Here is a 27,404-nt window from a genome sequence, read left to right on the forward strand (position 1 = left end):
GGTCGACTATAAAGAGAATCCAAGCGCAGTCTTTGCTTTTGTCAGTTTTGTTATTTTCAACAAAGATCTTGACATGTGTAGCGAAGACAAGATCAAAACGATTCAGATGTGATAGTTCGTTGCATCTAAAGAAACTGGTGAATCAGATCAAAATCATGGCAAAAGTTGATACAATTACATGTATATTGTTCTAAATGGGTTTTGCAACTAAGCTGTTATATTATCTCCAGCGACAAAGATCCTACCAGAGATTGTATTTGGATGGTGTTCTCTTGACCGCCTCCTATACTGATCCGAGTACTTTGTTCCGTTGAAGAGGGTTTGGCGGCTCTCCTATCATGAGCCCATACGAAACGTTTTAAACGTTTAAAGGTACAAAGCTACGTCTTAGCCAGGATGCAGGGAGGATTGAAACTGATTGCAACCATGTTTGTCCCCAAAACATCCAATCCTGAAAGCCGTTTGAATATTGTGTTACCGTTGAATTTGTTCCATCTCCTCTCATCTCACGCACTCCATTAGGAGTACGCTTTGTTTCCCGGTGCGCAGTGCAGTAGTCACGCACGAGCTACTCACTTCAGAGAGACCTAATGGGTTTGACAGTTCCATGGAAATAAATAAATATTGCGGTTTTATTTTTTCCGTCACAAATGTTGAAATAACCTTGTTTACACCATTATAATTATCATATGTATTTATATGCTTAACCTTCGGCGATACGTATTCGAAATTGATTCATGCATGGAATATTAACAATTATATTATATTAACAACTTAGCATGGGGGGGCGGAAGGGCACGGGGCGCTCCCATCCCCGATAAAATGAAACAAAAAGAGGAAACGAGAAAAACTGAAAAGGGAGGAAGAATATAAAAATCATCAATATGAGAAAAAGAATCGAAATCGGCACTTTTATTTGCTAATGGTTTATTAGTTCGTTGCTGATGAATGCTTTGCCCCTTCGGAAATTCTCCCCTGGAAAAGAGCCTGCGCCCCGAAAACATACTAGCGACGCCAATGCAAATTAATACGCTAATATGTCTTCAAAATTTCTACGTTCTACATTTCATCATGATTACAACAATTAACTTTGCCAGATCTTAAATTTCCATATTGATTATTTAGTACACAGAAATAATACCATTATGTTCTTCAAGCTGAACTTTGCATTACAAAAACTAGATAACGTGAAATAGAAATTTTTAAGTCATTCCACTTGTATTTGAATCACTTTGTACGTGAGGCGCCTTCAAAAAAAAAGGATGGAAACAGCAGCAGTATTTTTTGTATGACGCTTTTATGCACATAGAGATATCAACTTTTTTGGTTATCGGAAAAAAATTAATACTGTCGTTCTGAAAGTCATACATTTCAAAATACACACCTTTTTGAATGTCGTGGGCTATAAGAAGCTGAACAGACTATTGCAATATTGTCACACTTCATGCAGTTCATTCTTTTATCTCTCTTATAGCCATCTAATATTATTAAATTACATCTATGCACAGATTTGCTCGTACAGTAGCTGTTTTGAAAGTTCTTGGAATGAGTAAACACACCATTTCTTTTCATCCCAGGAGATATTTTACGGCCCTAGTATAATATGGTGCAGTCACAGGCCAGGTGCATAGTTTTTTATCAAGATAGCTGCATTTTGTTGTATATTAATCACTAATCCTTATTAAGCCATAGTTTTTTTCAAAATACTCGTGTGTCTTTGAAATCGTGAATAAATATTCAAGTTAACTAATTACAAAATTATTCTACTTTTCCTTTTCTAATAATTGTATACCTACCTATTTTTTTACCTCTTTTTTAGTGTTACTGAATACATTTTACTTGTTGGAAGTCTGAAAAATTCTCAAAAATCACCCCCCTCAAAAGGTGGGGGGTATATACTCCCTGGACTTATGCCCATGAATGGAAAACACGGGTCAGTGTTATATTCAACTTTTCACTCCACTAGGAGTACTTGATTCATCAAGACAACATCTTAAATCGGTTATACCAAAAGCGCTTCCCGTTTCTGCTTATGCATAAAATTCCAAATATCAAAAGCTGTATGACTGGTATTTGTGCGTTGGTGGATGAATAAAATTCTCGAAACACTACTAATCCTGAATGTACTTAATTTATAGTATTTTAGCCTTTCACTCGAGGATCAAAAGGCTTCAAATATTTTATCAGCTCCGACGGCTTATGGGTTGACAGCCGGAATTTTTTAGTGAAATGTAGCAAGTGACAATGGTATATAACGACGACATATTTTAACTGTCCAGGCCAATCCTCAAACCCGTGGCAATCACCTTTGCTGGAGCAGTTGTGCCAGTCTGTTCAATTTTAACTTAATTAATATTGAGGAATCAAGTTTTTTATTACGAAGTGCTGATGAATCAATACATCAATAAAGTGCTCTGCAGGTGTTTTGGTTTGGCTTGGTTGATCGCATTGGCAAATGATTTTTTATTCCATAAAAGAGAAAATCTTAAGAAAAATTCAGCCTTCAGATAAGGATTTGAAAACCGAAACTTAAATATAAAATATTCAAACGTCATATAATTTTCTGATTAAAACTAAGTCTCAGACAATGGATGAAATGTGCAAAACGTTTAATTGCAATATCAGGTACCTTACAAAAAGTAGATTTTTTCTAATTAAGTAGGCGTAAATTCCCAATAACCGGATTACATATCAGAATGAAGTTTTTAGAATGCTTGCAGGCGGGCAAACCCAGTTTAATCTTTTGGTACTCTTCAGAACTTCCCCACTCATCCACCCACTTACTCGCCACTCACTCACTCCCTCGCCACCTCATTCACTCACTCACAACCACGAGTGCTTTGACTGCAATTGGTAAACAATTTATGACACTACACACTCAAACGCCAAGATATTTTGTGCAATGGCAAACACCATGCTAATGTCGAGGGATTTTTAGTTTTACGAGTAAAATTAGTCAGTTATCTCGTCTATGAGCACGTTTTAACATGACAAAGACAGAGGTTATTCTATGTTCATATTCATGAATAAAAAATATTTAATCCGTTTTGTCTGAAAACCACTGCTTAAAACCTTGCAAAACCGAAGTTTGAAACTTAATACTTGTACCCAGTTACAGTATGAAACGTTAGCCAAAATAATGAGGGTTTGGTTTGATTTTATTTTGCCCACATTCATGGAACAAAAAATTGTCTAATTAAAATGCTCAAACCCACAAAACGTAATCTATTGGTCACAATACTCCAAGCCATTGGAAATAAAGGATTGGATTACGTTTAACATCTTTAAGTTACTTCCAGACCAGTGTAACACCCAACGGTTTCCCCTTTTCTTGGCACCTTTCTTAATGTTCACATAGGGGGTCTAGCCTCGGAGACCTCAAACAAAAGCATCGAAGATGATCGTCAGTGGCGTAGCCACGGGGGGGGGGGGCCTTGGGGGCACGTGCCCCCCCCCCACACACACACACACACAAATTCCTGGTGCAAGTTACTACCCGTCAGTCCACGGCTATGTTCGCCTGTTCAACAGCTATTTTGTCTTGGCACACGCATGGGAAACCCCAAAGTCGTGAACACAAACTGCCTCAAGTAGGGTAGATAGCAAAACGAAACAGACAAGCAAGGAAAATTATCCAATATTGCGCTCTAAATGTTACTCTAATATGAATGAAAAATTAAAAATTGCCTTTTATAATTAATTTATAAATTAATTAATTTTCATTATTGATGGTCAGCGTTCGACATTATCCACGGGGGACCCAATTTCAGTCAGATTCCCCGACGTACTGTATTCATTTTAAATTTAAAGAATTTTTAAAGAATTTTAAAACGTTAAATTCATTGAGCCAGACTTTTCTCTGCGATTTCATTCTGAACCCTCAAATCGCCTGGAAGCATTTCACGTTCAGGAATGCGAGTGATACTGGATAACCCGCGAGAACAGTTTGGAAACGCACATGCCTTCGATGTTTCTCAACATTCTTGCCATTGATCGCCATTTAATGAAGATTAACGGTTCTGCGTATACGAAATCGCAGACAGAAATACACAGATTCGAAAACGCACGCACCTCAGCTCCACAGACATGGTACGCTTCCTGAAATTGTCCGTCATGTTACGTCACGTGAAAAACCTTTATAGGTCCAAGTGCTTGTGGGCATAAAGTTCACTTATAAAATCAAATAAGTACATGGCACCTCAATGAATAAAAAAGGCAACCCCTTCCTTCAGGAGAAGTGAAACACTACACCGTGGCTATTTTAAGCTGTTAGCTGTAAAGGAAATTGATTTACGGGATAGAAAATGGCCATGTTATGCACTTATAACACATCATCTTGGACTCCAAAGGAGAACAGTTCCTTAAAGTTCGGTTATCATGGCAACCCTGATAAAATGAAATAAATAAGTATGTAATTCAGGCACATTCCTACCTGTAACATGCAATGGTACGTCCCTCGGTCGGCTCTGTGTTTACCACGCGCATGAAATTGAACAACGTAGACAGGTACTCGGGTGCTCCAAGTACAGCCAAGCGTTGAAATGAAACTGGATCACCAGACGATTACCCTCCACACTAAAAAAGGTGATTGAAAAATAAATACCTTGTGATATGTGAGCGTGACAATGTTAGAGAGAGAAACTGAGTTTAGGAAATCAAATGCTCTCTAAGCTGAAACAAATATCGAGTGGATACAAAGTGAAGTAGGAGCCCTTTACATAATACTGTTTAAAAACAACAGTGAGAGATACTGTCACAATGTATATTTTTTGGACATACTTGGCCAAACATGAGTTAACATGCTTCTTGGGATTTAAAGTAGTTTATTTTACAATTTAAACTGTCCCGGACAGTTATATTCAGTGTTCAAACAGATGTCATCATTGTTCAAATGTTCGCATTGTTTACACTCAATGTACCCTTCTACATTGTTGTTTTAACTCTTTAAAAGTTACGAGTTGGATTCTGTGGAGGATTCTAGCACTAATTATTCATAGATTCCACCAATCACAGTTAAGACTTTTAACCAATCACAGTCAAGAGTGTACGCCAATCACAGCCAAGTGTTTTGGCCACTAGGGCAAAGGGTCAAGGCACTAATTGTATTTAATGCCAGTTTAGGAGGGAATTCACGTTGCGTGGGACCGGTCATTCTGTCCAAGGAAATTTTGCAAGCTGGTTCAATTTGTCCACCACCACCCCAGCTCCTGCCTTGTCTTACAGGGTTCAATAATTAGGAAGTGACGTTTTCTAACAGGATTCAGAGACAACATAGACGAGTTGACATGTATCATTAGTGTTATGGTTATGGTGGATATTGTTGCTCGTATAGACCTGTAATGACACTGTCAGGGGTCAGCAACTCCCTCTTAGGTACCCATGGGGGTCGGGTGTGCTGTATGTTTCATAGCAAACCATGGTTGTACCCCAGAATGATTGCTCCTGGGCCTGGGTGCCCACTGAGTTTAATTATTGGCCTGGGTGCGAAATGGAAATTGATGTACATGGGACCTGGGCGTCCACTGACTGTGTGGTTGATAGGTTATCTGTTTGGGGCCAGTTAGCCCGTATTTCTGATGCCAGCTTGCCCAAAAAAATTCAGTATCAGGCAAATAAGTTCCAATAAATGATTGAAGCTGTGGTAAGAAACAGATAAGACTGTGTCTTGGGTTTCACACATTTTTTAAAGAGTCCAAATTTAATTAATAAATACCCAACTGTGATGAGCAATTGAAGTGGATACAGTTCAATAAATTCTGACCATTTTTTTTTCAACCTTTAGACCAAAATAACTTGCAACTGCCGAGTTGAAATAAATACTAGCCCGTTGCTGCGGAGGTTTAACCAAAACTAAATAAGGACTACTCGTAACCTGCCGAGCTTATAAATCAAATATTACCGTCAAACTGTAGACTAGATAGCTTCTTGGCTACGTGGACCCGTCAGTTGTAAGGGGTAAACGCCACCGAACCAGTTACCAAATCCCACACAGCCGTAAGAAGAATGAAACTCCTACATATTCGACCTTGTTGCCTCAGTGCAGTTGTTGGGAGAAGAGTGTGTATTTTTTTTTTTAATGGCGCTTTCAGCATCTCAGGCTATTTGCGCCAATAACTGTACGTCTATTCATACACTTTATTAATCAGCATCACATTACGGAGTTAGGAAGAAGGTCCAGTTTTAGAGGCAGGAGGAAACCGGAGTACCCGGATAAAACCTGCGAGAGCGAGTATGGACTGGAAACCAAATGCACTTAAAGCCTGGGCCAAGCCAGGACTCGAACCCGGGCCTCATTGGTGCAAAGCGAGGAAAGAACCAGTATGCTAACCCGCTCCCTGGGCCCCTACGTGTGTTTGTTTTGTCCACGATAGGCCTTTTATGGACGCGCTACGCTCCAAGGGTTACGGATACTAGGGCACCTACTGCAGTCTCGCTTTTTACAACCACCGGGCCGCATTCTTGGGCCAAAGAAACTAAATGAAGTTATTCACTACAACATCTCTGAAAGCATACACTAACAGGAGTGTATCAAGATTATTGAATGACCTAGCGACCATGCGAGTCCCGAAAAACCTAAACTAACTCGTTTATATGGGGTGCATACACTCAATTTTAACATTAAATCTTTTTTTTTAAATTTACTTTTATTGTATCTATGTATGGAAGATTTTAGTTGTACATGTAACTGTGAATTTGAATCGTGTCGGTCTTAGGGCCGTTTCATTCAAAATTGTTGTGCGAATAAACAAACCATTAGTACTAAGAATAGCAGATGTAATAAACAACAGCAACAATGGATGCTTAAAATTTTAATAATTTGTTCATAAATGGCCTTTGTCAATCGAAGGTGAAACGTACAAGTGATTTCTAACAGACCTAGGAGTATCACGCACCCAAATAGCCTAACTTGCTCAAAGAGGACCTTAAAGCAGTTCTTTTAATAAACAAACAATTTTAACAAAGTGCCTTTGTGGGGACATATGTTCCATACTTTCTTTTCTATTCTCCATGTCAAGCTGTCTTTTATCAGGTTATTATTTTTGTGAAAGACGTCTCTCGATTTCGACCTGTGTCTGTGCATGGCACAATGGAATATTTGGAGATGACTTTTCATGATGCACGAAATACACTTTTCGAAACGTCAAATATGTTGGGCTAAACAATTTCATAAGGCCAAGTTATTCCCATTGTCAAAGATTGCGTCTCATGAATATACCACTGTTGCTCATAACGTCACTGACTGGCATTGGGTGACATTGAGTTATACTCGAGCTGATCTAAATTGTGCGCAGTTTAGAGAACTGGGTTATTTTCGTTTCAACGAACATTTGGAACGCCACCTTTATCTTCGGTGGCTTATATTGTTCGTTTCAACAATTTCATCATTCAATTTGACAAATTCAGCATTCACTTTGACATTCCAACATTCTGTTTGGCGATTTACCATTCCATTTGGCAATTTCATCATTCCATTCATTCCCTAAATAAAGTTCTTTAGGTACAGTTCCTGCACAATAAAACCTGTAATATGCTCATTTGATTCTTTTTTCAAATAGAATAATTCACAAAAGTTCAATTCTAAACGAGTATGGTCATAACTGAACATTCAAATTGAAGGGTGTCCACCATCTAAATTAAAAAATCAAAGAACATGTAAAGGGCATTTTAAAATAGAAGTTCATAAATGTACAACAGTATGGGTAATTCCAGAAATTAAGGGTCCATTTTTTCCTGTCCCTGTCACATCTGACATTTGATTTTATAAGTTCAGAACCCGTTTTCTAATTTCCAAGAGTGATGAATTAATGCAAATTACCTGCCAAACAAATAGTAATACTTTTAAATCAATTCTGGTGATATTTCCGTGTCAACTAACAAAGGTCAGATATAACAGAGACAAGAAAATGTCACACGTTTGGAACCCTAATTTCTGGAATTACCTATATACAAAACGACAGGGTCACGCGACCCCATAATAACTGTAACAAAGAAGAGATTCTTCGAAGTAGTCAGAAAAGGAATCCTTTATCTAATGAGATTTTTGCTATATAAGGATGACCTCATCCTAAGAAAGGAACATTAAGTAATCTTTCTGCGAACTTATTTCCACAAACGTGTAGGCGGACCACTGGTTAACATCCTAAGCCTTAGGAAATTATTCACTACCGTTAAATAAATTACACTTCCTGTTGACTTTAAAACACATAGTATAGTAACTAGTTCCAGCGTCGTTTTGGTCGGTCGGTCGGTTGGTTGGTACGTTTTTCCATCAATATTTCTAAAGGTTGGCATAGATGACATTGGAATCCAGATATGACTGGAATACCTCGTAGCACAGAGCATAGTTCTCCTGTAGAAAGACAAGTATAGGTCAAAATATCAATAACGAGACACCATTCCAAAAAGATGTTCCAAGTTTATATTGAAACTTGGAACACACCTTTATACTTGTCTACATTTGAGAAGTTTCGGTGCTGCTTTGTCTACAGAATAACATGATATGTGTATTTAATATAAAAACAGCTTCGTTATATATGAGTCACTGAACAGATGGATTCTTATCAGCAATATACTGTGCATGTTCCGGCGCAGTTCCAGGGCCATTTTTTAGGGTAGCTACACCTGTCGCACGTGACGTCACCTTTTAACTTTCGCCGCTGCTTTTCCATATCTGCATTGAGGAGAGCTTGACAAAAGTCTAGCCCCGTTGAACCGCGCTTGTGCACGTTTCAAGTTTTTTGAAAAATACCACATATAATGCTGCGATATGATCTATTTTCTAGGTGTTGCGAAGCGTTCTTTTATTTCTTAGCTTACCGTGGAGTACATCATGTTTTGATGTGCCACACGGAGACAGAAAACGGCTTGAAACACGTCTACAACGTACTCCTGCTTTGACTGTTCCAGAAGTGTCATCAGGGCGCAGTAGACTCCACTCCGCCCCATGCCGTCGCTGAAAGGAAAATTACATGTCCCAAAAGAAATGCATACTTTAGGCGGGGTTAGCAATTACTCCTAGACAAAAGAATGAACGAAGTTCTACAAATAATCACAGGATTGCCAATTGAATTGGCATTTTCTTGTCCAAGTGAGAGTCGCTACATGGTATTAGACAAGTATGTTAGAAACTGTCTTTGGATCCCAAACTGACTTGTGGATTTCATTTCTTGAAAATAACACCATTTGTTTAAATCAAGTTCAGATTATTAAAACCATTGGCGTTATCGTCCAAACTTTTGCCTGTAGGCCAGGATACACGGGGTACAGCGAGTAGCACACCATGCTACTTCTAATCCTACAGTAGCGAAATTCAAACAGCAGCAAGCATGTACAAGAAAAACGTGACCAGAGGATAATCCATGGTAAAGCATATGTGGAGCTCTGTTTGATTTTGATACGCGAGTTTGTTTTTGTATTTTAAAGTATTCTTTGAGAGCCACGTTCATAATGACGATCTCTGCCTGTAAATAAGGATTATTCAGAATTAAAACCACTGTTACACGATAAATGCAGATTAAACCAGTGGGGAGTTGTGGTTGCCCAATATGCAAACGTGCATTAAGCTCAAAAAAGCTACGTAGATTACCGCGGGTAAAGTCGCCAGGAGCACTTACATGCAGTGAGCCACGATGGGCGTGTCCTTGTCGAGCCACTGTTGAGTAAGTCCCATGAGAGTCAGCATTCCTTGCAAGGAAGTGGGCGTGTCCTCATCGGAGGGCCAGTCTAAACACTCAAACTGGCAAACCGTACGGGGTTCCTCTGACTGAAACAAATAACCGAATACATTTTTAACAGAATACATTGTAGTATTGACAAAGTTGAATTATGTCCCGATGGCTGGAATGCACAAATCTTTATTAAAGGGCTGGCTTTGTGTTCTGTTCTTAGGCCAGTTGATTTATAATTTAATAAATCCCACTTTGGGTTTTAACGACAATGTAGTGAAGTAAAAGCCAGTTTGTACTTCAGGTTTGTACTTCAGGCCAATGCAAAAGCGAAGCGAATTTGACGTCACGAAAAATTTCCAGCTGAATTTCGTTCGATTTGACATATATTTGATCTGACGTCACAAATATCACGTTCGTTTTTCGCTTTCGAGTGAAGTTTGAAACGACCCGAACCTGCGATGAAATGACTTCCCATTGAAAGAGAGCGACATAATTTCAGTTATTGTTTAGTACAAAAAGGTGTTAGAATAGTTTTTATTGGTAAGAGACATTCCATATTCTGTGAATAATGAACATGTGTGGTTTTAAAAATATTATAACTGACAACTGCTTTATAGCCTTGGAAGAAATCCGGATTGTCTTCTGCTTTGTTTACCGAGTCATCTTTGTTCCACAGGGTGAACGTCCGACCTGTTACGGAGTTATGCTCTTTTGTCTCCACTAGTTCAACAAGAAGATGACCAAAATCAGTCACTGAGCCCTCAACCTCTGGCCAGTAGCGACACATGGTCTGTAATATACAAAACAAAAAGGTAAAACACCTGGATTATGTGCTGAGACAATAGTTGCTTATTTTTATACGTGTAAACACTTTTTAAAGACTTTTTTCAGCACTTCATTTTTAATTGAAAACGCCAACATCTAACACACACTACATTGCCTTCCCTTGAAAGGCAATTTTTCTACATCTGATAAAACAACGAGACAATAGTACAGGAAAAAACTCATTTAAATTCCCCAGACTCAATACCGGGATATGCTACAACTGTCATAAATGCGGCAAAATACGATAAATATCAACGCTAAACTAGGGAGACCTGTATACAACGTTGCGAACAAAATTCGTTTTGGGTATCGTATGTAATTCATGTACACTTCAGATGGTTCTGCTTTCGTTTACGGAACACGTTAGTGAGAATCTCTTCACATGGATTCCAAAATCCCGGCTTCATTTCAGTCTTCAGCTTTGCCTGATTTTTACCTTACTGGCTTTCACACAGTTTGCCAACGAAGCAAATCGAATGTATGCTACGTACAGACCACACGAATGGAATACTTTATTGTATTTCAAACATTCAAGGCCAACAAGTGGTCGGTTTAATAGGTAAATCCCTATACGGGGAATATACAGATGTCGGACACTCTCAATGGAATTGTGATTTACAAACATAAAAGTAAAATCCGTTAAGACGCATCTAAACAAGAGGTGTACAAAAAAAGGAAAAGAAAATTGACAAATTTTGCTAAAGATATATGTCGTTTATGTGCAGGTCTTCATTGAGGCCTAGGGCATCACAGAGGTCACTAATATTATGGAATCAAGAATATACACCAATCAATCAAGAATATACACCAAAACAACCCAAATATGTGTCATGTACCTGAATTGATGTAAATGAAACTAATTGTTTAAATACCCAGTTCTGAATCCACTGCGCTAAAATCTAGTGCATTATATAATCAAAAAATTGTGTAGGAAAATAGGCGATAACATTACAATTGAATTCAAATTGATACATCGAAGCTCACCTCGTCGTGCGGATCCAGCGGGTTCAACATGACAATACAACCCACTTTGTAGTCATACACTAATCGCCAAATATCTGCTACGGTGTTAGGCATAGGCATTTGAGTACTGATGTACATGTTCTTCCTGCAGTAACCCTGTTCAGTGATATCCGGAAATTAAAAAAAAAATCTTTCAAGTTACCATCAAAGCTCGCAGACCGACCTAGGGCTTTCGCGATGTAGCGGAAGGGTTTCAGCAACAAATAAGTTTCAGTATTAAGCACGTACACATTTGACTATTGAACTCGTTGGTAAATTGTATTTATATCACGAGAGGGCGCTCCGTTGTTCTAAATTGAGTACCTGGTATCTGTATGTATGTTCTAAAAATAGACCTTGTATCTGGGAAGAGGGTGTGTGACCTCGGGTCAGGGAGAACAATAGAATTGGGGTCTTCCGTTGGAACGTACGTAAAAGTTGTCGTTTTTGGGCAGTTGGGTTGTTGTTACGTGTTGCTAACACTCGAAACAACATGGCGCCCTGAGTGTCACGAGGGGAGACTCACCACTATATGTTTGCCAGGGGATAATTCTTGAATCAGGGGGGATACTCATCACTTTCACATCATTTATTACCTGTACCTGCTGTGACTGACTGGAAGTCTACTCAAATTTTGGGAGAGCTGGAATAAATGCCAGAATCATCAAAATCAGACAGCCGTGTCTCAGGGCATCTGTTCGTCTGTCAAGAGACAATTGATACCCCGGCTCTACGCGGAGCCCCCTCAACATACTACAGCAGCTTCAATTTGCATATAGTGACACATAACGCCACAAACAGGAGAATTAACCTGAGTCTTCACGCCCGACATAACACATTCTTTCCTTTTCGATTTCATTTCATGAAATTCATACTAATGCAAGTTTGAATCAGATAACTCTTGCAACTTGGAAAAGTCTACCGATGCTTTAGATTCAGTAGCTTGCCCGGGAATTCTGACCTTTAAGCTTTGGTTTTTATCTAGTATATGATATGAACAAGTATTTGTATTAGGTACTATTAGAAATAATTTGGACTGAAAACCTGTTGTCACTATTTTACAGTCATTCACGAAAGCTACTTATGTACACACAAACATTTAATGTGCAAATGCACACTATTGCCTGGATACAATAACCCAGCAAAACGGTGCTTTAACAAGAACCCCAATTTATTTGTACACATCCCAAGGGGTACCGTTTCCAACTGAACTCTACTGTACACTGAGGACACGGAGAAAAAGACTTCAGGTCCTTGGTTGACACGCCATCTGTCGGAAATCGTGTTCATACAAAATGATGGTATACTAAGAAAACAAATCGAAATCAATCAATAACGGTAGGCAAATCTGCCTACAATTTAGTCATTTATTGATACGAAGATACTGGTGAAAGTAAGAGCAGTTAAGGAAGACAATTCTCACCCTTATCATAAGACATGCATTCTTAATACACAGCTCTGTTGCCCTGCTACACGAATATTTGATGAATAATATCATGCAGTGTATAATTCTTGTTAATTGTTTAAAATTGATAATGTTGCTATTTTAAAAACTTCCTTTTTTCTAAAATTTGATATTGTAAATAATGGTAAAATAATTTTAAGTAGAAAGGTTTCTATTTTAAACTGGACTAATAGAGAATTAATCAATCAGTCAAAATAATGAGTGACCTCAGTGTAACTTAAAAACATACGGAATTTTTTTTCGAACTTACACTCTTGAGGGAGTAAACTTCAAAGGCCATCCGACATATACTTAATATGATTTGGAAAGAGACGTTCCAATTTTTTTCTTTCAGAGTTACAGAGACAACACTTAGCGATATTAGAAGGGTACCTACCGGTAGGAAGGTTGCATTGATGTAGTTGGTTTCATTTGCGTACATTCTTGGCATCAGAAACACCCGGGAACTGTCGACTACGGAGATTATATGATTAAAAAGGATATTGCTTTAATGCAGGTTTTTAAATTTCAGCTTACGAAAAGGAGAAAGGCAAAAGCATTATAGATTCTAAGAAGTGCATCGGGATGTGTATGAATCAAATAAACCCTGAAGCATTTTAGAAGCACAATGGCCAAATTATAAACAGCTGCGACACAGTAAACGTCTTTGGGACGCATTACCGCATTTAAAGAGTCGAACTTGCAAACTTGTGTAACATCTGAACAACTTGAATTACCAGTGACATATTTCAGATAAAGAAGCAAAACATTTTACAGACTTGCAGGGAAATCCGGAAATCGGTTCTTCTTGACATTCTCAGGACGCAGTCCAGCTTGGGTCGTTTTTGTTTCCCTACTCCGTTGCATCGCCATAACCTTACTCAGGGCCTATAATAATGGAAAAGACAGGGTTACTTGAAACAGATAGTAGAATCGGCCAAGTATCTTTGCATTGAAATATCTCGATTAAAAATGCTTCAAAAAATGGTCACGATTCTAAATTTTAATACCGATGTGGTACCTCAAAATGCCTCCAGTGATGTCATTAATCAACTGAAGGGATAAGGGCTTCATTTGGTTTTCTTTGGATCAGGAATTTTCACCCGACCTTTTTAGTCCAAAGTAAAATCGCTCCCTAGAGTACCAAAGACCCCAGCGAAATTACTCAGTTGGCAACGTAGCTATTGTGATCACCATACTTTGTGACTTTTTCATTTTTCACGTTATTCGAGACGGCAAAGAGCTAAGATATAGACACTTGCTACTGCATGTGTTAATCTATATGTCTAATGTGAGTTTACCTCGTATTGCCTCTCTAAACCCGTTTCCTCTGCGCCCTTTTCCTTGCCTTTTAGAGCTGTTAGTTGCTTACGGAAGTCGATGATGTCATACGCTGTGTGACCAATCACAGAGGATGCTAGCAGACCGTCGAAAACAAAGCGGTACTGCTCCTAAATTCAAGACAATACGAAAATGCTCAAATCTTGTGAACAGGAATGGAAAAACAACGTAATACATAACTCAACAGTTACTTGATTTTCTCGGTATCACTTGAATGTTTCTGTTTGTCTAGTGTGTTAAAGATGTAGTTGAAACATTAATGCATTGGGCATTACTGCATCATGTCAATCACTGTCGGGCAAGTTGGGAAAATAACTGGGACTGAACTGTCTTTTACCTTCAATCATACAAACTGCATCCTAACTTACAGGAGTTTGCACCATTTTATTTCGTTTTTGTCTCATTCGATAGATGAAGCCAAGCACATCAACTCGTCCCTCCTGCTTCATTTGATCTAGCATGGAGTCCAGGGCGATGTATGTCCCTGTTCGACCGATACCAGCACTAAAGGTATAACAGATTTTAAAGAAATACTTCATTTGATGAATAAAGTAAGTCATTTGTAAACTGCCAAATTAACTTGAATAAAATACTAAAAAATACTAGAGACGCCTGTCCGTAATCCTTCGTATGCTGCATCATGAGTCTTACAGTAAGTGCCTTTAGGACCCATTTCGAGGGCTTAGCGCATCAGGAACATATCATTCTAAGAAAATTGGCATATGGGTATAGCCTACATGATCCTCCCTACCTGCAGTGGATAACAGTTCGGCCCTTGTTGTGCTCTTTGTTCACAACGCGCATGAAGTTGAGCAAAGTAGTCGGGTACTTTGGGGGTTCCATGTCTGGCCAGGTTTTGAAATGAAACTGCTTCACTACACGGCTTCCTTTCTTGTTAATTACCTGCAAAATGTAACATAGGCCTATATTCAGCGGGATTCAACACTTGGTATATTATAATCATTTAATAGGCATTATGATTCCTTAATGGAAGGCTCGAAATAAATACCAATAGGCCTAAAACATGGAAGCAGATTAACATAGTGTCGTTGGCACAAAAAAGGAGCAAAATACGATCGCTCTAGTTGGCTCGCATGCATTAAACAGTACCATTCCCGGTGGCATCTTTGCATTTTGTTTTAGTCAGTCTCTCCTCTAAAAACAGAAGGGTCAGATTTGAGAGATTTGAAATTGCTGCCCACATTTGTGGTGTTGAACTTTGTATTTGCTTTCACAACTTTGTTTTCGACATAGATAACCCTGGCTTATTAGCATGGCAGTATATAACACACAACGATATCCGTATTAAAAGCCTCGTTTATCAAAGCCTCGTTTATCAAAGTTTATCAAGTGTGAAGTCGGTGAATTGTGCCCTTGTTCTTTTGTTAAAGTGAGCAGACATGAGAACTCATGCTATACCTAGTATTTTTCCGCCAGTTAAACAGGGCTGATTTTCTTCTATAGAAAAGCAAAAAAGATCCGTACCTTGTTTAACTCGAAAACTCGAACTGTGTACTCCAGGAAGGAATCTTCTTCTAGGAGGGTTACTGTGATGTCAGAGAAGGTTGTAAATCCCGAATTTGGCCAATACTGCTGACATTTGATCTAAACAGGAAAAGCAAATCGGAATAAATATCACAAAAATCAACTGCATCATAAATCATAAATCTTTGAGCCCTAGCTACCAAAATCAAAAACTGTTTTTTGAACGGCGATCTTTTCTTGAGAAGATGGCATGAAGAACTGACATAAATGGCCTAACGTATCTGTCGGTCAATTTCTTCATAGATAAAATATTCAAATGTTAAAAATATTAAAAGCACTTTTATACAGACAATAAATTACAAATACTACATAAGTATAAATGCAGACAACAGTAGTTCTGGGTCGCAAACCTTTCCCAGACTTTCTAGCAGAATACTTAAAAGCGTTCTGTAGGTTGCTTACTAAAGAGGTTAAGTGACTTGCCATACATACACTACCTTGCCATTTTCCACTGGGTTGGTAAGCATGATTATCTTATCCACGTCATACTGCCACACCATACGCCATATGTCTGCTAAAGATCCTTTGTTTGGTCCTAAGAGTACAGATTTCAGAAAGTTCAGTTAGAAATCTTTTGGCCAGGAATGAACCGAAAGAAAAGTGGGTTTAAGAGTTAAAAAACAATCCAATTAATGTATTTAACATTCCTAAATCCTATTAATTTTCAGAATGATTTCCTTGAGATTGAAATTAAAGACGTTTCATAACTGTCACAGTCATTGGATGCAAATTGCTGTAATTTGTTTGGTAGATCTTGTATAAGTAGACTAATGCAAACTGAGATACCTTGGCTTGCTATGTACTTGTCTTTCATCTGATACCCCTGAAGAGAAAAAAATACTTCTTAAGAAACAGAAGACTATCGTTGGTAAAATTTACGAATCAACAATTTCATCCTTTTACAGATACACAGTCGACTAATATAAACACCGGCGTGGCCAAGGCGCACGCCCCCCCCCCATGAAAATCGTTTTCCCCACCTTTTTTTATATTTCCTGATGTGATCACGATTATGTAGTCAACCCCCCCCCTGAAGACCCCGCTCCCCCCGCCCCGTGCTCAGAATCCTGGCTACGTCGCTGAATATAAATGAGATGAAAACAAGATATTGGGGAAATGGTTCAGTGACTTACGTCAATGTAGCAGGCATTGATGTAATCGGAGTGAGGGTCATTTTCCAAGGGCTCCAACACAACTCGAGAATGGTCATCTACATACAAGAGGCAATTAGGTGACAAACATGTTGAAATATACACCGTGCTAATCTGCGTCGGGCATAGAATACTTAACTCACAAGGGTAGTTTATATTTGACTTTTAAACATTGTGACTGACAAGTGCGTAGAGTATTATATTAAATTGTAGTGGTTGTGCAAATGCCTGATCTCATCAGGATTTACGGTTTCGCGAGCAGATTAGGACATAAAGCTTCCTGATATTTAATGCTAAAAGGACCCCCTGGCCGGCACCAAGCCAAAAATTTCTATAAAAACAAACGAGGATTGGAGGATTGAAGTAGGCTGGAGTGATAACCTCTCAAATAAACAGGAAACAATAGCAATCATAACGTTCACCTTTCATAGTAGAGGTATGTTTCAACCACAGCGACAGTGTGACATGACTTTATTGTTCATTCATCGAATTGGCAAAAACAAGTCACTGATAAAACCTGATTACACAAGAATTAATTTCCCTATTTGAGCAAGTGATTAGGAATGTTGTTGATGTTCTTGAAACGCCATATACACAACACAAGAACCCTAAAGTTAACGATAATATTAATGTGCATTTATTAAGGAAACATCACTAAGTCTATCCACCAAAGCTAATAAATCTCTAATAGGTGTTCCAACAGCATTAAGACGGCTTTGTTGACTTCTACTGTGCCTGGAAGAGCCGCTGCCAGGGGTTCGGCAATACATGTGGTGTGTTCTGGCGCTCATGGAAGATACATGTATAGGTGTATGAATTCCTTTTACATAGCCCTACACCAGTTTTTTAAATTGTTTTTGGAGCGGCTTATCCGTCTCTGAACCACATGACCCATCTCAGGTTCTATCATTTTACTCCTGCCCGTCATGAGGGCAGTTCCATAACCATTTGGGGGCAGAAGCCCGATGTGGTCGAAAGTTTGGAAATTTCTATAATTACGAAAATCTTTTATGGCCATTCTATAGGTTCCCTGTACTATTGGTATTTTGGAAAGCCAGTTATACATTTGACAACGAATGAGTTTCCATCTTGTGTCACGTAAAATGTTGCACAGCATATATCGGTTTCATTTGTCTACACAAATAGGTCCTGACGGAAGCTACCCATGGTACCTTGGCATCTTCTGCTCTTACCTCACACATGAAAGGACTATCGCACAAGGCGGTCAGAAGCACCCTACGAAAGTGGGTTGAAAACTTAAAAATCCATGCAATCCATGACAGTGTTCCCATTTCATTTTCAAAAACTTCGAGCAAGCTTCACTGTCAGTGAATGGTATCGATTTATTAAACAATTACACGAAGTGTCATTAGGGGATAAACCTTGTGAATCCTTTTGGTAAGGTTATGTTAGAAGACAGTTTAGTAGATTTTGTAATACAACTGTACATACAGGCAAGGACGTTGGCATATCTGTTTTTGGTCTTGTTCTCTGGTTTAGACGCCACCGTCGCTGGGTGTAGCACACCGCTAGGAAGAGTCTTGAATAATCAGAGAAAAAAAACACTTAGTAAGGCTAAGAATCGCCCCAGCATTTCAAGCTTTTTCGTGAAGGTGTAAATTGTCATTTTGCACATTATCCTTATAGACTCAACAAACTGTTAGTGTCAAACTTGTGTAAATTAATCATGTAAATTAAATCAATTCGACAGAAAGGTTTACCAGTACCTAAATACAAAAATATGAATATAAATAGTAATAAAAAACAATAGCAATAAAGTGATTTGTCAAAAATGTGTCCTTTTAAGTGCAATAAGGGTACCCATAGAAAGAGGATTAAATTTATTATATCATATCTATTGATATTTTTTGCTCTTACCTTGAAGTCCATGGGGAATCCGTTCTTGCCTGCCTTGTCTTTGCGTTGGATGTATTCTGCTAGCTCTTCTTCACATACCACGGGCAGCTCAACGTAGGGCAATTCTTCCTCTACTTCATCTACTGCCGGTTGCCTGACGTCTTCACGAGACGCGCCAGCAAGACGAGGTGACGAGTCTGGGGTTTGCTTGACTGATGGTGGCAGCTGCGGACACACGTCCATCACACTGTCGTTAACATAGGAATTCGGAGGTGTTTTCCGCTCTGTTAAGACAAAAACAACAACCATAATGCACTTAGGGTATGGGAAATACACGTTTATAGATTTAATTAAAAGAAAGGTCCTACGACCAAAAAAAACCAAAATACAAACAAACCAACAAAACAACCCAACAAACAAAAACAATATACAGTAAACGATGGAAATCTGCTATGGTAATTAAGACATTTAATTATCATATACTTAAACTTGACTTTTGCTTTCCAAAGAACAATAATCTTCAGCATGAAGCATTGTGATCCATACATGAACTGAAGACGATCGGTGGCTCTGCGTTGGTCTATTGAACATTTTAGAGAAATCCCTAAGGGCGTCTTCGAACAAGATTATAGAGTGATTATAGAGAGAGTAGAGAGCTTAAATTTAGACTTGTGAATTTTTGTAAGTTTATTCAGAAAGATCAACATTTATATGCTCAAACCTGTTAGCAAGTAATACTGGAATAAAACAGCTTACTTGGTACGAAATGAACGTCCTTTCTTCCCGGATCTCCATTCACAACGCCAGGTTGATTCGTTTTCTGAGTTCTTCTACATTTTATTTCAAACGAAAAAGAAACCGTATGAAAGTCGCAAGTATTTGTGAGTTCCTAATAAAACTTTTCATCATATTGTCGCAGATTCTTCTATAATGTCTCTCCTGAAATTAAGTCAACAAATTGCCAAATTAATTCCACGGCTCCATTTTTCTTCGATTTACGGAATTATTACTTTTATTGGAGATACGTTTATGCAGACAATTGTGAAATCAGTTCTGCGCAAAACATACTGCCGAAATGTGCTTTAACTTCTCTGAAAAGGGCGTATTTTCAGATTAAAGCGGTACCATGTGAATTTTTAACCCTTTTTTACAGAAGAGTTGCATTATCAACGACAGAGGCTATTGGGTAGGACATCTTGCTCATAAACTGGAGCAGGATGAATTGGTCCACTTTCACTTAGAAACAGAGGGAGTTTATTTAGTGAATTCACAGACATCATCCGGAAAGTTAGCAAAATTTTCTATTCCATAAAGAAACAAATTTAATTTGGTACAGCCAATTTGTAAGTAAAGTGTTCAATTCTGATTTACCTTTTATAGAGCACACCGGCGACAATAATCAAGAGGATCAGGATCAAAACAGCCGCTACAACTCCTCCAATGACCGATGATGAACTATTCCAGGGATCTAAATTGTGTAGTTGAAACATTTAAGTTTGAATCCTGTGATTAGCCGATGAGTAGTCCTACGGCAAACTTTTTTTTCCAATCGAATGGGGATTAACATTTATAATTAGCATTTGTGTGTTCTTTGGCGTAAATTGGCGAAAACTAGCACAGGGGATGAACCAGTACAAAGAAAGAAAAGGCATCTCAACTGAATGGGTAATCACCTTCCAAAGTTGTTTTCACTTCACGCACTTCACTGTACGGTCCGGCTCCCACAGTGGTATTGGCAGCAACCTGAAAACTGTACTCAGTCAGCGGCGTTAAACCTTCGATTAGTACCGATTCCTCTGATGTCACTGATTGAATGACTACTTGGGATTCCGGGCTTACTTCAGTCAGTTTGTACGTATAGCCCGTGATGATGCCACCTCGGCTTCCACAAGGTGGCTTACTCCAAGAGACACTCAGACTGTATGGTGTTGCTGAGGTGAAATTTACTTCAGTTGGGGCTCTAGTTGGCTCTTTGAGGTATAAGAGTGGAAAATAATAGAAACGATGTGGCTTCACTGACTGAGATTTTTGCTATGGGCATTGTGTTGTTGCATTTATTATCCTCATCGTCGGTATTGTTACAGTTGTTGCTAATTGGGGGATCTATTGGTCGTGATGAAGTTGAAAAGCCAATCAGTTAAAAATACCGTGAATTCAGGATATTTAGTTTACCGTTTTTATCGCTTTTATTAAGCTCCAATCAACTCATGCCTGGAACAATCCAAACATACAAGTGAATTTATTTCACATTCACACAGGTGAATTGCATATCGACTATTCAAAACAATTTTTCATGAAATAATTTTACAGAGAGAGATTTGGGTGTTTTGAGAATTTTTGGCATTTTTCCAGTTGCAAATGATAAACAACCCGTCAGAAGTTTTTGCTTCAAGAAGATCTTTCCAAATTATTATAGTTTAGTCAGATCGAATAATCAATTATTCGACTTAATTTTGATCGAATATGAAAAGAGTTATTCGGCTTTTTAAAAAATTTTAATAAGACAAGACTCTAAAGGGAAGTAACTAATTGATACACTAACTAAAATTAATTATGATTATAAAGGTTAACAAAGAAATTGACTGGAGCGGGTCTTGAACCTGCGGTTTCTGGAACGCCATACCAGTGCTCTACCAACTGAACTATCCAGAGATATTGACAAAAGGGAAGAGCCACCTACATAGGGCTGGATAGCTCAGTTGGTAGACCACTGGTACGGTATTCCAGAGGCCGCAGGTTCAAATCCCGCTCCAGTCAATTTCTTTGTTTATCTTTATAATCATTCATAAGCACCTAGTTAGTTTCCCTATATGATTTGTCTCACGATTAAAATTAATTGTAATATTTGTCAGCCAAACATTAGTTCCTACAGCGCAAACCCACCAGTTATTTGTGGAATGGCCACCTCAGGTCCTTGTTCATCACCCTCGTACTCTGGCCGTATGTAAACCCTATGGCTTAGAGGTAGTGATTTCAGGCCAGTTACGAAATAGTAAGCAGCTTCCCGAATCGACTCCTCTGACACGATTTCTTCACACTCGTCCCTGGTTGTCAAGTCGTAGCCAGAGGCGCATGGATCTGGTTGCCACGCAACGAACAGTTGATGAGGGTCGCCTGACGTCACTTCAAGCCCAAGCACGCCATTTTGAACTGTAAGTATTGTTTTAATGGTTTGAAATGTAAGTACAATAGAGGAGAGTCTTTAAGTTAAAATATGCCATTCTCCTGTATTAAGTTTCAAAGTATTGCCTATGTTGCATCGGACTCATGTTAAGCGACTGTTACAGAGAGTTGGAAATAATGAATCTGGGCAAAAGCGGTGAGAGTGATAATAAAATAATGCTAACGTTTTATGTCAGTAATTTCGGTTGATTTTTTTAACATTTATAATGAAATGCCTGTCTACTTAGAATAGCTTTGTGCTTGCTGATCTCTCAAGAAAGAACTCGACTTATGCTCTCGTACGCAGCTTGGGTAATAGTCACGTCCATTCTTCTGAGCTGGTCTTAAACTAATGTCCAGCGTAATTATTTTTATTCCCACTCATAAACACCGTTTGAGTTAGAAAGTCAAAGTACGTTCTAAGATTACACATTTCCAACAATTCTGCTGAACAATTTCCCTCATTTTCCGATAACACCTCTAGCCATGTTGTGATACATGTGTATTCCTCTTTGAAGAGGTTGTAAAAGGTCTCCTTAAGGCGGATTTCTGCACTCGCGTCAAAATTTGCGTCAAGCGTTGCGTATCCGTCAAAATCGCTCCCGGAGCGAGTGTTATGTTAATGGAGTCGATTTTTGAGTCCGTAAAAGTGAAAGGCATAAACACTTCGTATACGGCAACGCACACCAAAAACGTACATATGGCAAGCCGCCTTTATAATGTGTAAATTAGCGCACACGTGTTGCGTACTGCCAGTTGACAAACAGCGTGCCGGTGTCTTATCAACCGTTTAAGACACGCTACGTGACGGGCCGCCGACCAATAGGAATGGTTTTACTTTCTTGGGCATTTACGTATTTCAAGTTTATCACTCTTACTTGAACACTGGCAATTGCTTCCAAAATATGTCGCCTCACAACCTGCACATAGAAAAACAAAACATCAATTCAAAATTTAATCTCTGTCAAGCTCTTCGGGCCAGGTATGGTTGTAACAACACTAAACCATCAGCACCATTGAGACAGCGTGTGTGTACTCTGTAATTTGTTTTCATTATAAAAAGGAATAAAATATCAAATGAAACTAGATAAAAGATATTCACGGGTATTAGTCTACAGGAAGGACCAGATATTCAGGGATATAGTCTACGGGTATTCATGGGTATTAGTCTACAGATAGCACCGGATATTCATGGGTATTAGTATACAGGACCGGGTATCCGTATTGGTCTACAGGTAGGACCAAAATATTCAACGGTATCAGTCTTCAGGTAGAACTGAGTATTCATGGGTAGGACCTGGTAATATTCAAAGGTATTAGTCTACAGATAGGAACGGGTATTCATGAGGATTAGTCTACAAGTAGGTCCAAGTATTCATGCTGGTCTACAGATAAGATGGGGTATTCATGGGTGTTAGTCTACAGGTAGGACCGGGTATTCATGGGTGTTAGTCTACAGGTAGGACCGGGTATTCATGGGTATTACTCTACAGGTAGGATGGGGTATTCATGGGTGTTAGTCTACAGGTAGGACCGGGTATTCATGGGTATTACTCTACAGATAGGATGGGGTATTCATGGGTGTTAGTCTACAGGTAGGACGGGGTATTCATGGGTGTTAGTCTACAAGTAGGACTGGGAATTCATATTGGTCTACCAGTAGGATGGGGTATTCAAAGGTATTAGTCTACAGGTGGATTCACTCACCCATGCTGCATTCTCCTGTATCTTTACGGCACGTCCCTCCTGATGCACAGTGACAAGTCTGTTTGCAATCTGCACCAAACGTCCCTTCTTCACAATCTTTGTGCAAAAATAAGTTACTGGAGTGAGTGACAACTAATGACGAAATAACTTCCCAAATTTGTGCAAAGTTTAAATTATATTGGATAGCTTTGGATGGGATAAAAGAATACAGCTGTAAGAGCTGTCGTAATGTTGCAGGAGTCTCAGATGGGTGGAATTATTTGTAAAATACCCGGCAATGCCTGTGATATTGTATTAAGTTACATATTTGTAATTGGTAGAACCACTTCTTCCTGTTAAAGCAACAAAAATGTGAAATTTTTACCTTGCATACAGTCTAATCCTTTGTAACCTGCAGCACATGAGCATCCATAAGGGTCTGGTAGACAGAACAAACGCCCTCGGCAAGCATCGTTGTGTGTATCAGGGCTATTGGAGCATTGCTGATCAGCAGTTTTACCAAACACATGACGACCATGAACTAAGATAACCATAAAGTTTAAATCCCCATCGGTTTTTGTCTTCTTAGCTTCACATTAACTTGATTGGTAGGCCTAATATAAGTACAATGTGATTCCCCAATGCAGGAGGCTGACATTTTATGATCTTTCAAGAACGATGAGACTAAATGTTGGGGCTTCACAGGCTCTGGAGGAAAGGGAAACGTACAAAGTCCTTGTTGCCCATCTTCCTTAAAGACAACTTTGAATAACAGCTGGGAGTGAGCATTAAGTGAGAAAAAGAATGCGATCGCAAATGCCAAGCCCTAACAGCGTTATGGTGTACTGTGTACGACACACATTTCGGCCTCTCTCCAGACGAGGCAACTTCACGACGCAACGGCACGACGGCTCCCTTAGATGGTGTCATCGCGTCCCACCGTCGCCTCCTTGCCATTATGTTTGTACACACACGACGCAACCGGTCGTGTGCTGTGCCCCGTGCTTCATATTGTTTGTAGAGGGCGCCTTTACTCTTTTCTGTCATTTCTGTCCCCGGTGCTTGCTAAGTACATGCTATAGGTAGCAGGCCTAATCTGTTGTTCTTTTTCATGCATTCTTTCTGTGTATTTTCATTAAGAGTATTTTTTAAAACGGTTTTTATGTTATTCTTTTATCTGTTTTGTTTTGTTTTTAAGTTAAATGTAATTAGAACGTGCGTCGCGTCGAACTATCGGCATTGTCTCCAGGGAATACAAAACATTAACGTCAGCCAGAGCAGTGTTTCACTTTCTCCCAATCTAATTCTGATCCTTCAAGTAATTATTTGTAAATTTATTCCAAGATACAACACACCAATCATTATTACGTGTTGCAGAAGAGAAATTGTTTGTGTGGCAAAACAGAGTCGAAGAAAACTCATTGTCATAATGATAATAGGGTCTACAGTGTTTTGTTGAGAAACACGGGCAACTATCATTGAAAATGTGTGCTGATTACTGAAGGAAGACCGAAGGACTACTTGGAAACTGTCGGGACGAACCACAGAAAAAAATTTATGGGATTACAACTCTACCACAAATTGGAACTTTATCAACAGTCTTAATTAAACAGAAGGTAGACAGAAATTGGAATATGGATCAGCCGAGTAATTGAGGAGTGACGAATTCTACTGGGGCTTACACTTATGTAAGAGCAGTTCCTACATACGCGGATTTTCTACTTTTTTTCCCATTTTTTAAATAAAAAATGGCAGAAACTGTTTCAAAGTTAAGAATTGATGGAAAAAAAATCACCGCCGGCCGCTCATGGCACGTATTTTGCAAGTGCAGAGGACGGAAATGGAAGAAAACAGTAAAGGCGCCCTCTACAAACACAATGAAGGGAAGCGCGACAGCACACAACGCGTCGGGACGTTCATGACGTCGTGGTTCAGGAGACATAATACGCGGCGCGAATATGACACGACGATGCGGCGGGCTCGTACAAATGTAATTGCAAGAAGGCGACGATACGACGCGACGGCACGACACAAGGGAGCAGTCATGTCATGGCGTCGTGTAGTTGCTTTGCCTTGGAAGAGGCTAGAGAGAGGCAGAAATGGGTGTCGTAAATAGTAAATCATACAGCGTGGAGTTCGGGACCTGCTTAAAAATACCTTTGGGTTCTAGACGCCTTGTAGTTTCATCTAAAACAATATGTAACTATTTCTATTTTTTTTTGATAAACAGATCATAATTTCTCTGAGCTATGAAATCAAACATTTCCTAAACCTACATTTCAATTTTTTTATAAATTGATATTTTTTAGCTTGAGAAATCTTGTTTGGGCACGAGAGCGTGAGGAGCATAACCTTAAATGTAAGGGTCTCACACTCAGTGCGTGAGAGTTGACCGGAAGTCCTGGCTACGTCCCATCTTCTCAGGCGCGGATCCAGGGGCGTTTGGGGATAATTAAAATAACTAATGTAATGAGTCATCATCTTTTATACTTGTCTGCAACAAAGTGAGACATTAAAAAATCTCTGGCCCCACACATTCCCTGGAAAACTTCCTGGATTCGCCCCTGCTTCCCCTCATTCTATGTGTGCTGTAATGACACTATGTTGTAAGTTTGTATAAATGGTGTAAGTTAACCCATAAGACTAAGGGTATTATAATTAAGTGCGGTGACCAAAATTAATAATAAATTATTCATATATACTTTTTTACATTACTGAAACCCTCAACTTTGCGAACTTTTTTTTTAATTCTTTCTTTTTTGTCAATGCATGTGATCTTGAAATGCAACCGTCAGTTAGTTGCTGTCGGCAGTTCAGAGAACTCTCGGACTGCATCCGAATCCGTTGTCCATAGCTATAGGTCTAGGTCTTTACTCCGTCGGAAATACGTGGAGGCGCGCAGACAATAGACTTAGCCGTAGCCCTGAAAGTCCGTTTCAGATACGGCTTTATGTTTAGTTTACCTTGCTCGCAATTATCTCCGCTAAATCCAGGAGGGCACACGCAGGCACCAGACTTGTCATCACATACACCGCCATTGTAGCATCGACGGCAGGTTTTCAGACACGAGGAAGGGTTCCACATTCCTTCAGCACATTCTGAAAAAGTAAAGATGCATTTAGAGTAGGCCTATCGATACGGAAATGTGCTAATTAAAAACCAAATATTATTACTGTTAATTTTGCATGCTATTGGAGAGTCAAGACCGGGAAATGAGGAAATAGAATGCCAAATTTTCTTGCTCCGTTGTTCTGAATATGGTGTTTATTTATCAAAATATAGATAAAACAGCAAAAGAAGTCGTTTGTGGAAAACGGTGACAGGCAGATGATAATCATGAATTAAAACGAAACAGCAAAAACATCAATTTGCTTCCGGGTATTATGTGGTATTCCAAGTCCAAAAATGACCCAAATTGTATATTAAAACACCAAAACACTGAAAAATAACAGACGTCCGTGATAGAAAAAGTTAATGCTGCAAAAAGATGAAAATTGGAAAAAAATAAGAAAAGATCGAAGAGTAAGCAAGTCAAATGCACACGACGAAACAGCGCGCAGACGAAAATACGTTAAAACACAGGTGCTTCTTTTGTAATTCCAAGGCAAGAAATGAAAATTGAAGGTTTATTTGATAAAGTGACAAGACTAAAGTGGCATTCATAAAGGAAAAATTAATCTACCTTGTTTTAAATGTGACCGAACTCATTGAGTGCCCCCTTTA

At 39.0% G+C, this 27,404-nt stretch overlaps 1 protein-coding gene across 1 annotated transcript in view; it reads right to left on the reverse strand.

The window, feature by feature from the left end:
• Nucleotides 1–5,847: 5,847 nt before the first annotated feature.
• LOC110981617 (uncharacterized) overlaps nt 5,848–27,404 on the reverse strand; it is a 35,470-nt gene continuing 13,913 nt past the window's right edge. Inside the window, exons 13-36 of the mRNA XM_087131262.1 lie at nt 26,645–26,779; nt 24,067–24,222; nt 23,703–23,798; nt 22,874–22,915; nt 21,717–21,983; nt 20,507–20,803; nt 20,205–20,301; nt 19,590–19,663; nt 18,855–19,117; nt 18,429–18,516; nt 16,959–17,035; nt 16,612–16,648; nt 16,263–16,360; nt 15,766–15,885; nt 15,032–15,183; nt 14,649–14,784; nt 14,241–14,390; nt 13,719–13,827; nt 13,337–13,413; nt 11,478–11,612; nt 10,324–10,458; nt 9,615–9,763; nt 8,818–8,953; nt 5,848–8,350 (exon numbers count right to left, since the gene is read on the reverse strand). Coding sequence (XP_086987388.1) covers nt 8,279–8,350; nt 8,818–8,953; nt 9,615–9,763; nt 10,324–10,458; nt 11,478–11,612; nt 13,337–13,413; nt 13,719–13,827; nt 14,241–14,390; nt 14,649–14,784; nt 15,032–15,183; nt 15,766–15,885; nt 16,263–16,360; nt 16,612–16,648; nt 16,959–17,035; nt 18,429–18,516; nt 18,855–19,117; nt 19,590–19,663; nt 20,205–20,301; nt 20,507–20,803; nt 21,717–21,983; nt 22,874–22,915; nt 23,703–23,798; nt 24,067–24,222; nt 26,645–26,779 — 3,098 coding nt within the window. The 3' untranslated portion in view covers nt 5,848–8,278. The remainder of the gene's footprint in view (nt 8,351–8,817; nt 8,954–9,614; nt 9,764–10,323; nt 10,459–11,477; nt 11,613–13,336; nt 13,414–13,718; nt 13,828–14,240; nt 14,391–14,648; nt 14,785–15,031; nt 15,184–15,765; nt 15,886–16,262; nt 16,361–16,611; nt 16,649–16,958; nt 17,036–18,428; nt 18,517–18,854; nt 19,118–19,589; nt 19,664–20,204; nt 20,302–20,506; nt 20,804–21,716; nt 21,984–22,873; nt 22,916–23,702; nt 23,799–24,066; nt 24,223–26,644; nt 26,780–27,404) is intronic.

Source organism: Acanthaster planci, linkage group LG21 (assembly GCF_054643075.1).
Source record: "Acanthaster planci isolate LZ-2023a linkage group LG21, COTS_SCS, whole genome shotgun sequence".
Lineage (NCBI taxonomy): Eukaryota > Metazoa > Echinodermata > Asteroidea > Valvatida > Acanthasteridae > Acanthaster > Acanthaster planci.